The sequence below is a fragment of the Callorhinus ursinus genome, unplaced genomic scaffold (assembly GCF_003265705.2).
Source record: "Callorhinus ursinus isolate GAN/ISIS: 27379988/994484 unplaced genomic scaffold, GSC_fseal_2.0 scaffold51, whole genome shotgun sequence".
Classification (NCBI taxonomy): Eukaryota; Metazoa; Chordata; class Mammalia; order Carnivora; family Otariidae; genus Callorhinus; species Callorhinus ursinus.
Window position 1 is genome coordinate 2,067,600 of NW_027397113.1, and position 13,779 is coordinate 2,081,378.

The 13,779-nt window shown below is 53.0% G+C and overlaps 1 protein-coding gene across 4 annotated transcripts in view; it reads right to left on the reverse strand.

The window, feature by feature from the left end:
- PPFIA1 (PTPRF interacting protein alpha 1) overlaps window positions 1-13,779 on the reverse strand; it is an 85,925-nt gene that overhangs the window by 24,754 nt on the left and 47,392 nt on the right. For all 4 annotated transcript variants that reach the window (XM_073883338.1, XM_073883340.1, XM_073883339.1 and 1 more), the window contains 6 exons: window positions 12,909-12,971; window positions 11,679-11,758; window positions 8,597-8,732; window positions 6,173-6,396; window positions 5,203-5,434; window positions 11-162 (listed from right to left, as the gene is read on the reverse strand). In XM_073883338.1, coding sequence (XP_073739439.1) covers window positions 11-162; window positions 5,203-5,434; window positions 6,173-6,396; window positions 8,597-8,732; window positions 11,679-11,758; window positions 12,909-12,971 — 887 coding nt within the window. The remainder of the gene's footprint in view (window positions 1-10; window positions 163-5,202; window positions 5,435-6,172; window positions 6,397-8,596; window positions 8,733-11,678; window positions 11,759-12,908; window positions 12,972-13,779) is intronic.

A 13,779-nucleotide genomic window follows, 5' to 3' on the forward strand; every position in this document is an offset into this window, starting at 1 on the left:
CGCGCCTTACTTTCTGCCGTCCCTGATGTCCTCGTGGCTGACCGTGTGCAGCGCTCCTTTGTGCAGCCTGTCTAAGCGGAGGGGTCTCGGGGAGGAAGGGGGGGACGTTTCACATTTTATCGTTGCCTTGTCATCTCGTACCTCTTCGCGGGAAGCCGGCAGCTGGGGGGGAGACAGGGAGACCAGTTAGTGACACTCCACCATAGAACAATCACGAAGGCTCTAAACTGTAGCCATAACCTTATTTGAAAACCTAGGGGTGTACAAAAAGCCTCAAGTTGGCCTGAGGCTGTGCTACGGGGTGGTCCTGTTTGTAAGCAGCAGCCCGTGGACACCCCCCGCCCACATGCATGTGAGTGTAGGGCGCTCCTCTCCCCGAGCCTCCTGGCAGCCTACAGCTCACCCTCCCCGGAACCCTGCGCTGCCCACGGCGAGGAAAGCCACTGTAGGGGATGGCAGAGACCGGAGCCATGCCCCCAACCACATCACTATAAACTGGGCCCTCAGGAGCTCTCCCTGACGGAGTGCTGAGAAGGAACGTGTTTATCCCCTGATGCCATTCAAAACAAGCACTGGTGAGTGCAGAACCCTCTCGTGCAAAACTGTCCAGAGCTTCTTGTTTTGGGGGGAAAAAGAAATAGCCTGTACCATAATCCATCAATTCTAGTAATGATGCAAGCCGTGGAGTCCCTAAGGTCAAGTTCAAAGTGAACAGGCACCCCCCCCCTTCCACCCCACACAGGTGTCTGGCCCATGTCTCTCGGTGACGTTATAACCTGAGGATGGACCTGCAGCCTAGAGACAGCGGGTTCCACAGGGCGGGGATGAAGTGACCCTGGGCTGCCATCACGAGAAGACGGCCCCCTTCAGACTGCCCGTGTTATTTTCTGTGTTGCATCTGTGCGGCCTCAGGCAGGAAGGCGGGGCCAGTCCGGCCCGCGCTTTAACCCCACCTGGCAGGTCTCACTCACAGATCTGGGCTTTGTGGCTGGCTAAGGCAGGGCTGGGTCTCATGAGACATGCGTGGCAAACCCCTGTAGGAACAGTGAGACTGGGGCAGCCAGTGGTGCTTTGTAACAGGACCTCTGCAGCTGCGCAGGGGCTTGGGGACACCCATGCGCATTAGCACCGTGCGGGGCTGAGCTCAGGTAGGACACAACCGTAACCAACAGCTGGATAAGTCATTCGTTCTTTCCTGATTTCCCATCACAATCACTGGACAACAAAAGTTTATGTTAACTGCTTAGAAATTACCAACATAAAATTTAACAGAGACAGATTTCAGTAACAGGGATAAGATTTCAAATCCAGGTTAAAGCAATGATTTGTAAAAAAAAAATAATAACAAAAAAGAACAGGATGGGGGAGGGACACTCGGGGCTGTGCTGACAATGAGGTCAGCAGAGACACAGTTCCAAGTGCAAGCCTGCCCTGTGCCACAGCCCAAGCCACATGGCAAGCCCCAGCCAGGCCTGCCCTTCCCCTGTGCTCCCAGGAGAAGTGTACCCTGCCCAGCACTGGGGCCCACCAGACTTGTGCCTACAGGCTGCTGTAGCCTCGACTAGAAGGGGAGTCTCCACGAGAACTGGGAGTTAGCCCAGCACGCACCAGCGCCAAGCATGAGGAGGAAAAGCAGGGGGAGGAGGGGGGCACGGTGCACGGCACGTGCTGGCCCTGTCCGTGCCGACCCGGCACTCTGCGTGTGCACCTGGTTTCATCCCCCCAAAACCTCCAAACAATGCCCCTCCAAGAAGCAGTCAGCGAGCTCAAGTGACCACAAGCAACAGGAGCGGCTGTCCTGCCTGGGTTCAGGAGCACGCCCCTTCTTTCACTGAGAAAGTCCTGCTCCTAAGAAAACTGCAGAGGCAAGCCAGCAGACTCAGGCTGTGCTGGGCCCCGCTCTGCTGTGGGCTCCCAGCCTCTGCGGACGGTGTTTACAAAGGTGTAGTCTGTGGCCGGCCCGAGGAGCAGGATCCCCTGGTCCTCCTCACGTGACAGGAGAGCAAACCAGGGCAGAGCACACCCAGGTCACAAGACAGTCAGTGACAGAGCTGGAGCTTGAACCCAGGAGTTTCACTAAACGGCCACACCGGTCTGTGCAGCGGAGGGGCTCCCCCGGCCGCTGCCCAGCTCCTAGCACCGAGCCCCCGACCTAGCAAAGGTGCCGCCCTGTCAGCGCACGGCCGGGTGGGGTCGGGGTGGGGGTACACAAAGCACAACAGTTACGAGGGAGACGCTCTGGTCAAAGGACCTGTCCCCTGATGAGTTGTACTTCCTCTGAAAATGGGGAGGCCCGCCCCGTGGTCACGTGTACAGAGGAGAAGCGCCGAGGCCCATGCGGGTGGCGGGCAGACAAATCCGTACTGCACCGGTCTCCGCACCTGGGAAATGGGGTCACAACATAACCGGTGCCTCACAGGGATGCGTGCCAGGGTCAGGAACAGGCTCCCAGAGCACTCAGCGCAGGCCCGGCGTGCGGCAGGTGCTCTCTGACTGCTGCCACGGCTATGCTGGTGGTGCCCAGTTCTCAAATCTATGGCTCTGCTTCGGGAATTTCTCTTTTTGAAAACTATTATGTCTGGGGCACCTGGGTGGCTCAGTCGTTAAGCGTCTGCCTTCGGCTCAGGTCATGATCCCAGGGTCCTGGGATCGAGTCCCACATCGGGCTCCCGGCTCAGCAGGGAGTCTGCTTCTCTCTCTCCCTCTGCCGCTCCCCCTGCTCATGCGCTGACAAATAAATGAAACCTTAAAAAACCAAACTATGGCGTCTGGTCTAAGTAAGCATACAGTGAGCAGACATCGGTGAGAGAAAGGAGAGCGCCCCCGTCGGTCGCGGTGCTCTGGGAGGACCAGCTCAGCTGGCAAGGGTGACCACCACACTAGAGCACCGCTGGCCCCGCACCCCCTGGCACGAGCGTGCTGCGCGCTGGATTAGGGCACCCTCCTGGGGAGTAGGGGCACTCTTCCACATCACAGACAAACAGAGGAATGTTCCGCTACTAAAAATTTTACCTTTCTACGATGTTTCCTTAAATCACTAGGCTGATAGAGGCATGCAAAGAAATGAAGAGAAATCAGATTTACTGCACACGCTGAAGTTAGAAATTCAAGGACCAGAACAGGCAAATATATTTTAAAAAGAAGAACAGGAGAGATATAAGTGAGATAAAACTTGTTTAGGAACAACATAACTGGAAATAGAACTTTTTTCCACAACAAATTTAAACATAATAGGTTATTCAGGATTTACTAGAGAAATGCTATAAATTATTACACGGGGAGATAAATTCCATTTTAACACACACAACTAATTAAAATACGGCACTCTGCGCAACACAGGGACTGAACAGCTGTCTGTTCGAAACTCTTCTTGAGTCTGTTTTCCTTACTGAAAACCACGCTGCACTTTTATAATATCAACCTCCTGCCTGATGCAGAAGTTCCTGCATACCTACTCCAGCACCCAGCAAACCTGCTCTGGGGAATGACCTGCGGGACGGTAATGACAAATCCTCACCTAGAACTGATTTAAACCTTTTCAAAAATAAGTGCATTGTTTAAAGCAGAGTGCCCCGTGCGGATCTGTAAGAACAGGCACCGGCGTAAGAGCACGTGGCACCTCTACCTTCTATGATTCCATACACGTGAAAACCAGTCTGTGAAGGCAGAAAGTACACATGCCGGTAAGTTTAGGAGATTTCCAGTCGAATACAAGCATCAAAACCAGAACGTACGCCATTTGTGTCAGGCTTCCATTAATCTATGCTTAGCGCCTTAGTTCTTTATGTACGAAACACGAGTTACGTATCTCCTACGTAGCTCTGAATAAACACACTCCTGATTCACCTATATCATGCCCTTTTCCACATCTATAAAACAGTGACACACTAATTAAAATGTATCACTACCAGGGGAAGGAAAAACCCCACTATTTAATGCGAAACGAAGATCAAGCAGAAACCACACTAATGAGCCACGACTGACCACACACACACACTATGGACCACAGAGTCACTGCCACCTGAGCATGCTGTGGAGGGCCTTACGGCATGGGGCTGGATGAACCGAATACCGGCCGGGGCAGGAGGCTCAGGTCTGCATTCAGTGAGAAACCAAACCAAAGGATGAGACAGGACATCAAAACCAGCCACGGAAGCAGATACACTGTCAGCCAGCATACAGAATCACAAAAACGGGGGAAGAAAATAAACATAACTATTTTTTGTAACTACTCTTACAAACTCTCTGGAAGGAAGGAAGCATGAAAGCACAAATAAAACCGTCAAAGAGTTCAAAATATTAGTTAGCTAATGATGTGAATTATAAAAATAGTATGTCAGAATACCACAAAATCAACTCGTTACCACTTCAGATGCCGCTACGGTGATTCATAGCTGATTTAACTACATGTTGGCGAACAATGCAGCTAAAAATAAAAACGGACAGGAAGGATTCTGACAGACAGAAGTGCAGTTGAAAAGCAGAATGCTGTAAACATGAGTTTACGTAGGAAGGCAACGTGCTCATAAAACCTAAGCTACACACACAGGGAAGTTATAAAACATTCTTTGGAGCTGCACGCTTGTCACGGAAAACCGTAGGGTCACTGCGTTTCCAGACCCTGATGAGCGAGGATGCCCCTGGGCCTCCGCAGGAAGCCGTGCAGGCGTGGGGCCTGTGCTGGTGCCATCCTGGCCTCACGCACAGAGCTGGCGTCAAGCATGTGGTCGAGCGCGTCAAGAACCAATTTAAGCTTTACTTTTCGACTGTACGTCCTGTACCCTCCAGTTAGGCATCTCTAACGCAAAGGAGGACAACAGTGACTCCCTCTGTAAGTTTTCTACACACTACGAAGACTATCTGCATTGACTTTTATGAAACCATCTATTCCTAGAAGACGAGACTATTCCCCCTCGAGCTGCGCAGGCCTGTGTTGTCCAGTTACACAAATAAAAACTCTGATGGGTTCATGATGACATGCTACACCAGTCATCCAAATACTACAATTAACTTGTCCCTGTGCTATTGCTGAGTGATTAAACACTAGCTGGTTTGAAATATCTTGAACCTCTGAGCATAACAAATGAACTTGATTTCATTCTGGGTAAAAAACCAAACCAAAGCATATCTGTCGAGTCTGAGACAGAAGTCAGGGGGCTGGGGTGGGGAGGGCATCAGCCAGAAGAGTTGGTAAATACTCACTAGAGTCATGACCCCCAGTCTGTCCACCTCCCTGGCGGGGCTGTGCGGGCCCCTTCTCGGGGTGGAGCGCCCGCTGTGCGGAGGGGAGGGGCCTGCGAGCGTGGACGTGGGGTGTGGGGGGGCGGTGCCCACCGATCTGAACCGACCCGGGCTGTCTAAAGTGCCGCTGCCCACTCGGCTCTCAATCTCCTCTGCCCGCTGCTCCGTGCTCTCCTTCTCTTCTTGTATCAGCCTAGAACAAAAGCACACATTCAGCCGGGCTCCACCAGCAAACACATGAATGCATTTGTCCAACAAATCTCTGCTTGCTTCGACCGTATTCCCATCAGCTGACTCCAGTAACACTCGCTCCAATGCTAATTTACCTTCTTAGTAGACTTGATTTTAGAACACCACAAAATAAACCTTCCACTGAGTCCTACAAAGTTGCTTCCCATCATTCATGTCTGGTTTTACTTATGTACACTGAAATTCTGATGGAGGCCTGCTGGCAACTCTCTTCCTGCATAATGCGCTATGTAAATCTTACAATTCTTAGAGCAAAGCTGCATGTTTATAGATCAAATTCTTCAACTGGAAATTGGGAACCCTGACATAAATGAAAAACCAATCCATGAAGCAACTGGGAATTCCAAAACACTTAGGTGTCTAGATTAGATGAAAAAGTGGAGTTGATTTTTTTTAAGGCTGAATTCAAACAAAAGTCTTATTTGATGGAATTTTCAACCAGCCTCCTCTGAGTTTCTGGATTCACGTCAACCATTCTCTGCTAATTTGGAATTTGAGGTGAACACTCTTCTCCCCTGGTTAACTGTTATAATTTAGGGCAATCTCAAAACTTAATTCTTACAACAGAATGAAAGTAGTTTTATTATCGTGGGACACTTAGAAAGCATTCACAGTATTTGTTCCAGACTTTCTGAATGTGATACCACTCCCCAGACACGCTCGTCTCTGCGGCGCTGTGTACCTGATCTCTTTGTTGATGGCATCCAGCTGTTCCTGAAGCATCATGGCCAGCGTCTGGGCATCGGCCTGCCCACTGGGCGACAGCAGAGCGGCCGAACTGAAGAGAGTGTCCCTATCGTCTTCGCCATCAGACACGTCGACATCACTCTCAAACGCTTGTGCCACATTCGCCAGCACGCTAGCTTGTTGGGCACGTTCCCAATCTTGTTCATTCAGAGTCTGTACCTACAAATAAGAAAACTGAATCTCAGCAAAGATGGAAAGTAACAATAGCAGTTACAGAAACTTCCAAAGAAATCTACCCGAAACTCTAGAAGTTTCCAAACGGGAGGCCCAAAGAAATGGGGAATGGGCTGTCCTTGCAAGCTGCTGACATCTGTGGAGCAACAAGCAGTATTTGAGGCGCAGGGCGAGGGGGGCGGCCTATCACCTACACTGCCTGCAAGGCTCATGCCTGCGGTGGACGCATTTCTGTGACGTCATTCACATGGTGGAATGACCAGCTCAGAAACAAAATCTGAAAATTAAAACAGTATCTTGGTGCCAGTCAGCCACGCTCACGGAGAGTAAAAAACCCATGAAATCCACGGGGGCTGGGTGCGCCTCAGTGGCCCTGATGTCTCACCAGTGTCCCCCCCAACGCTGGGGACCTGGAGCTGCCCGAGGTTCCCGCCCTCCCTTCCTGAGGCTGAGCAGTGAGGATGCGGCACTTGCCCTCAAGCGGCAGAGGCACCGACATGCTGAGCCCACACCCTCCCGTCCGAGCAAGCGGGTGCTCGCAGGCACCACACACAGGACCGACCGCACACAGCGCCGTGCGTGGGTGCGAGCAGAGGCTCTCCTGGGGCTTTCCTGCCCTCCTCCCTCCACACCCGCGGTGTCCCCTCCTCACTCTCAGCGGGGCGCTGCCCCCCCATCCCCGGGGACAGCCCTACCCGTAGGCACGAGGCCTGGCCCTCGCATGCTCAAGGACGTCATTCTGCCCTCTCTCCGGATAATCAACTTTCTACCAGTTCATTCACATCAGCCTAAAAATGTTTTCTCCCTTCTCCCTCCAAATGAACAAAACAGAAACCACTGAACTTTTACCCCAGGGCTCCTTCCAGTTACCACTGCGGCTCTGCTCCCAACCAGAATACCCGCTCCCCAGAACGCTGCCCCTATTCTGTCTACACACCCTCGCCTCCCAGACTCCGGAGCTTGTCGCAAGCGGACTCCCCCAGAACCGGTCCCAGCTCGCCAGCAAGCCCCATGCTACTAGTCCACCACTGCCCTTGACCTCCACGCTACCCGGCCCAGCGGTGGGACCGGGCCTGCCGCTCTCCCTTCCCCTGAGCACCTTGCGCACTGGGTTCCTCCTGCCTCGATGTCACTGCTCCGTCTCCGCTTGTGCACTGGGGAGCGCCCGGAGCTCTATCCTTGGACCTTGGGTCCATCCACAGGCGCCCAACTTGGTGACTTTATCTTGCCTGTGCCTCTAGACGCCACAAGTGTGTCCTGGCCTCAATCCTCCTCTCCAGTCAAGGCCTCCTCAGGCCCAGACTGGAGGATCCAACTGCCCACCCGACATGTCCCCCTGGGTGTCTGATGGGCCCGCCGACCTGTGTGCTGGGCCGAGGCCCCACGCTAGCTTCCACGACCCTGTGGTCTTCCTCACCTCAGGAGACAGACTTTCTCTTGTGGAGAGGTCCCGTGGTGAGGACCTGAGGCCTCCCACCACAGCCAGGCAAGGGAGCTGAAAGCGCACCCTCCACCCTGAGGTGGGCCTTCCGGTGGCACAACCTCAGGAGACCCTGAGCCAGAAACACCCTGCTAAACCCTCCTAAATTCACAGACACGGTGAACTACTGACTGTTCATTCTAAGCCACTAAGCTTCACAGCAAGTTGTTACACAGCAGCAGATAACTGACAGATGTACGCATCTGACTTTCCCTTGACTGGCCTTCCTTCAGTACACGCAGACAGCTCAGCCTCTCGTCTGTCCTTACTGCTGCAGCCCCGGGGCTATGTGACGCCTGGCCCAAAGTCATTCAATGAGGACGGGCGCTCAAAATACAGACACGTCTATAAAGACACATGCTGCTGACCAGACAAAAGCATGAATGTATGTAAACTTCCAAATGTGAATTCTTTTTGCTTAAGGATGAACACGTGTTTACTCTTAATATCTCAAAACTGTACTAATTGGCACTGTGCCGTGCTTAACCATAGATCATGCTTTATCCACATTTCTACTTTTTAAAAAGAAAGAAAAAAAAGCCCTAAAAGTAGATTCTTAGCCAGCAAAAGAATGGGGTGAGGAGAGAGAGAAAGTGACCAATCAGCAGTGTTAACTCCAGAACAGCCTCAAAGTCAGAGGACAAGGTAGGTGGCTTTCATGGAGGTGGGGGGGCCTGAGAGCCCACTGGGGACGGAGGCCCTTGCCTTGGAAGGCTCATCTCGCAGAGCAGCCAGACGGCCCTTCTGGGGGCGCCGCAACACCGCACTGCTGCTGTAGGAGTCCACGGGACCGTCTGCCACAGAGAATCGGAAATCAGGGACACTGCCCAAGTGCGGTCGGCTGAAACACGGGAAAAAAAAAAAAAAGGTCGTTACTGGAAGAAAAGTGAACTGCGAGCTTTGTCAGCCAAGCCAGAACCTGTCAGTTTGGAAAATGATTTCACAGAAAAAGGCCTCCAAGGAGGGCATCTGTTCCCCTTGCTCCTATAGCCCATTGCTCACGCTCTGCAGAGAGTGTCTCCGCCCCAGCAGGTGCAACACCTGGACACCCAGGAAAAGCAAGACAGATGCCCTGCACAGACAGGTGAGCGCGCCACGGCCCAGCTGTCTGGGAGCCAGAGGGCGGATGTGCTCTCCAGCTCAGAACCCAGCCCCAGGCCCGCTGTCCTGCATCTCCGTGCCCGCTTCTCTCCCAGGAAGCACACTGACCCATCACGCCGGCCTTATACTGCCAGCGTCCCACTTGTGCCACGGCCCATGGTGTGAGGCCTAGTGACCACAGGGATCCCTACACCTGCCACTAACAGGCGTCTTGAGGGCACCGGCGGCAGAAGCCTTCTGAACCCCAACTCGCAGCTTACGTGAACTGCTTCTGGCAGTACACCTGGTGTTTCCAGGTCAAAAGCACAGACCTGTGTGCACTTGGACTGACAGACAACCCACTCCCCCGGCTGGAGAAGTCCAAGGAAAGGCAGATGGAGCCCTGGGCACCTAGGAGGGAGATGCTGAAGCGGGCCGTTAGCGGCTCCCCTCAGGAAAGGCTCCGGACAAGAACTGGTCAGCAGAAGTGAAGGAGGGCGGCGGCCGCCAGCCCGCACACCTGGCCCCAGCCTCACCTCCTGCACCCTGACCCCGGCACGGAGTCCAGTGGCTCCTTGCTCCCTGGGAAAGAGGAGCGACTGCCTTCGTTTTCAGAAATCCTTAAGATCCTGGGCGACAGGACCCACTCATCTGATTAAGGTCAATTCAAGAGGGGACCCCTGGTGCCGCCCTGCGTGGTCTGCAGACAGGGCCGCTCCGACGGGCTGCCTCCTCTACCTGTGCCCCACACACCTCCCTGTGGCTTTTAAAGGAACGTCTTCATTCAGCGTGCTGGACGGTGCTGCTGGCCGCAGCCTCCCTCCCCCTCTAGTCCCTGCTTCCTGAAGCCGCCCACCTGTGCTCAGCAGGAGTTTGAGCACAGCCGCTTTGCGGACATGGCACATGGCAAAACCGGCAGGAGCTACACGCACAAAACCCCCCCCCCGAGTGTGATGTGGGGTGGTTCACAGATCCTCTGAAGGTCACGAGTGTCACTGAATTCTGACCCCTTTCCGGGGCTCACTTCCTCCCGAGCCCGCCACCCTGCCTCCGGTCGTGTCCCCAAGCTCTGTCCCATCGGCCCCATCTGCGTGTGGAAGCCCGTCTCTGCAACCTAGACTGTATCCTCCTGCTGGAGAAGGTCACGCCAGCAAGACCGGGGGGCTGCGCTTGCCAGCTGCCAGCCACCTTTCCAGTCCCAACCCCATGGCCCGCCCGTGCTTACCGCACCGCTTCTTCTGTCTCAGCTCCTACCGGCCTCTCATCTGCCACCGGGGCTGAGACCTCTACCTGAGACTGCTTGGAACACACCCCTCCCTCCGTCAGCGTCCTGCCCACGGCCTTCGGACCACACAGCCGCCCGTGACTGTGGCTGCCCCCTCCGCCCCTCTATCCTCCACGTTTGCTAGCACTCCCAGGACAGGCAGACACGCACAGACGCCTCTGCCACCACACCATCCCACAGTGCCACCCCTCAGGTTCCCACGCGGCCCCTTCCCTTCGGGACTTCAACTTCCGCGAGAGTGGCGGGTGCCGTGACCTCCTCTGCCGGCTCCCGCGGGCCTCCTCACACACGGATCTGCAAGCCCTTGAGCAGTGACACTCATGACCCTGGCCTCTCACCAGCAAGGCTCTCTATCAGCAAACCTGCTCTGTGCCCTGATCCTCCTGCACACTTCCCTCTCTCGACACACACTCGCGCTCCTCCAGGCTGTCCCTCCGGTGGTTCCACAGACGGGGACAGCTTCCGGCTCTGCCTCTCTGTGACTCTGCCTTCCCTGATGTGTCCTCCTTCCTACACGTGGGCTCAATGGGGACAGCCGCAAGATACCCTCGACCTTCCTGAGAGCCCACGTCTGCAACCGCAGAAACACCTGCGCAGCCTGAGTGCGCCTGCGATCCAAGCAGGAGCCGGCTTCCTGCAGACTAGAGAGGGTCAATCAGCTACTCCAGCAGCTCTCGTTCAAGTGTGACTCTCACGTGATGACTACGTCCCACAATGGGGCCGACAAACCCTTCAGCACCTTCACAGCACTTACACTACCTGCAGGATGCGGGGCGACCTGCTAGGCTCACGGGCCGGCTGACCCGCTCCCACAGCCGCCAACTCTGCGCTGTCCCAATAGCTTAAGGCAACTACATATCATTCTCCTTCAGTCTCTTAAAAAAACGTAGAAAACTGTAAGCGCTATGCCAAGCCCACGAATGTCAAGGTATCCCCACAATTCTGGCTGTGCAGCCACTCCCTTGGTGACTTCAGTGACCTCGTGGAGGGGCCTACTGCCCCCAGGTGCAGAGGGCCCTCATCTGACACACTGGGCTCCGTCCTCCTGGCCCCACACCAGCAGTGGCACACTCTGGGGGCCTGCAAATTCACCTGCCCACACATGAACTAATCATTCCCTACCTTCCAAACCTCTGCCCGCAGCTGTGAGCTTGGTCAATGACAGGATTCCCAGTCCCCCTAGTGCCCAAACCTAACCTTTCCCTCTTGCCTGCCACTAAGCTAGCTCCTGGCTCCATATGACCAAAGGCACACTCTTATAGGTACACACAGGTGCTAAAACAGGTATGTGTGAACTGGTTCATGTCAGGCCCATGGTTCATCTAGTCTGTATTTGCACGCTGGTTCGGGTCATATGCACGGCAAAGGGAAGCGGCCCTCGGCCTCATCTGGAACATCTCTGTGAACTGGTACATGTCATACCCGTGATGAAGGGGCGTGCCTCTCAGTCTTGTCTGGTCTAATTCGGCTCTCAGTGCTTCCACATTTAGGACAAGCTGATCCTACAAAAGAGCAAAGGATATCCGCTGTAGCCATCTCTTTCAGGATTCAAAATGATCTGCATCAACAGACTCTTAAACACAGAGCACACACTGGTGGTTGCCAGACGGTATGTGGCTGGGGTGGGGGTGGCATCGATGAAGGGGATGAGAGGTAAAGACGTATAAGCTTCCAGTTCACAATCAGTAAGTCACGGGGATGGAAAATGCTGCCCAGGGCACAGGGCCAGGGATGCTGTATGGGGATGGGAGGTGACCGCAGTGGTGGTGAGCACCGAGTGACGTACAGACTCGTGAGTCCATCCATGTGCCGTACACCCAAAACAGACCGAACACCGTAGGTTAATGATGAGTCAATTAAAAAATATGGAAAAATGATTTGCATCACGTGTGCTCAAACGTTGAGCATAACTACAACAGGATAAATTTAGCAGTTACAAACACCCAACAATTAATTTTGATCAAGTTTTCTCCAAGAGTCCTACAGTGAACATAAAAAGATCACCAAAATAACTTCATAAACCCTAGTGGACAAAGAGTTGTTAGGTCTCAGTCATAGCCAGCTTTTAGAGGATAAACACCAAGCCATTAATAATTACTAATTTTGTAGCAAGAAGAACTTTTTGGGTGGTGGGGAGAACAATGCTCACTCTCTACCGTGCATACTTCTCTGTTTTGTTTTTGTCTTGCACAGAGCATTTGTAGCCCAGCCTCACTTCTGTCCACGCAAAACAGTGAGCAAAACTGACAGAACTCTTAGGTCACCCAATAGCTCGCTAGCCATGCGGTCCCACGCAGTAGCCGCGTGCCACACGCATGTATCGGGTTAAGTAAACTAACTTCACTCGCTTTTCTTTACGGTTGTAAATGCAGCTTCAAGAATATTTTAGATGACACACATGTCCCATGTTAACCTCCTGCTGGCCAGCACTGCACCAGATGAGAGGTTTATGGGAACAGTTCACTTTCGAATGAACCAGAAAGGACTCGAATCCTGAACCATGCCCGCGTAGGACCGCTGTAAAGCTCATGGCAGTGGACTGCCGCGGGGGTACTGTGACCCCCGGAACACATATGCAGCCACTGTAACAGCCCTGAACTCTGCTCCACTCACGTCTCAGCGGCTCTCCAAAGGATTGAGAGAGGAAAGTACCTTATCATGTTGCGCTTCTTCCAACTGCTTCTTCGCAGTTTCAACTTCTCGCAATAGAGAATTCTGAAAAAGATATAGACAGTACTTTAGTGTTGGTTCTTGAAAATGTTCCACGCAATATAGTATGGCCACGCTTTTGTGTAAAATAATATGGTACCACAGAAAATGAGCAGGCTTACATGCCCGCAGAGCAAATGCGGACAGTGACGTCACAGCCTTTAACAATGAGTCCGTGTAAAACTTCTTCACCAATCGATTTTCTAAATGTAAGAATGACGAGTTCACAGAGTAAACTTATTTTAATCAGTTAAACCAGTTTGTACTAGATTTTAGGCTTTGTAATTCATCAGTTACTTGGGAATCCTGAAGTAAGTTTCAAATGTATAATTCAAATCTAAGATAAAGACATTCCTACATGAAGGCTGGCCCACTGATCAAGGAGCAGTGCGGTAACCAACCACCCTATGTGGTAATTATGCATTTCATAATGGGTTTTACGTAAAACAAATGTGTCATGTAATCAGCAGTGGTCACTGGTGTCTCCGAAATGAGCATGACTCCAAGGGCCAGTCTTAGGGAAGATTCTGGGCCCATCTTTAGGGACATGGCTGTAGCCAGAATAGATTTTATCAAGCTGGAGTCCAACTGTTGCCATCAGAACTTCTCTGACATAGACTTTAGGACACTCCTTCACTCCGGTTACAGCTCAGGTATTTCCAAGATGACGGCAGTTAAGAGCCCAGGCTCAGACTTTTTCCAAAGCAGATGAAAAGAGAGAAGACAGGAGACGGAAGAGGAGAATGTCTGTCTCCAGCTGACCACACCCCTTATGTAACACCAGGCTCCTACGGAGTCATCTTCATGAGTGGGG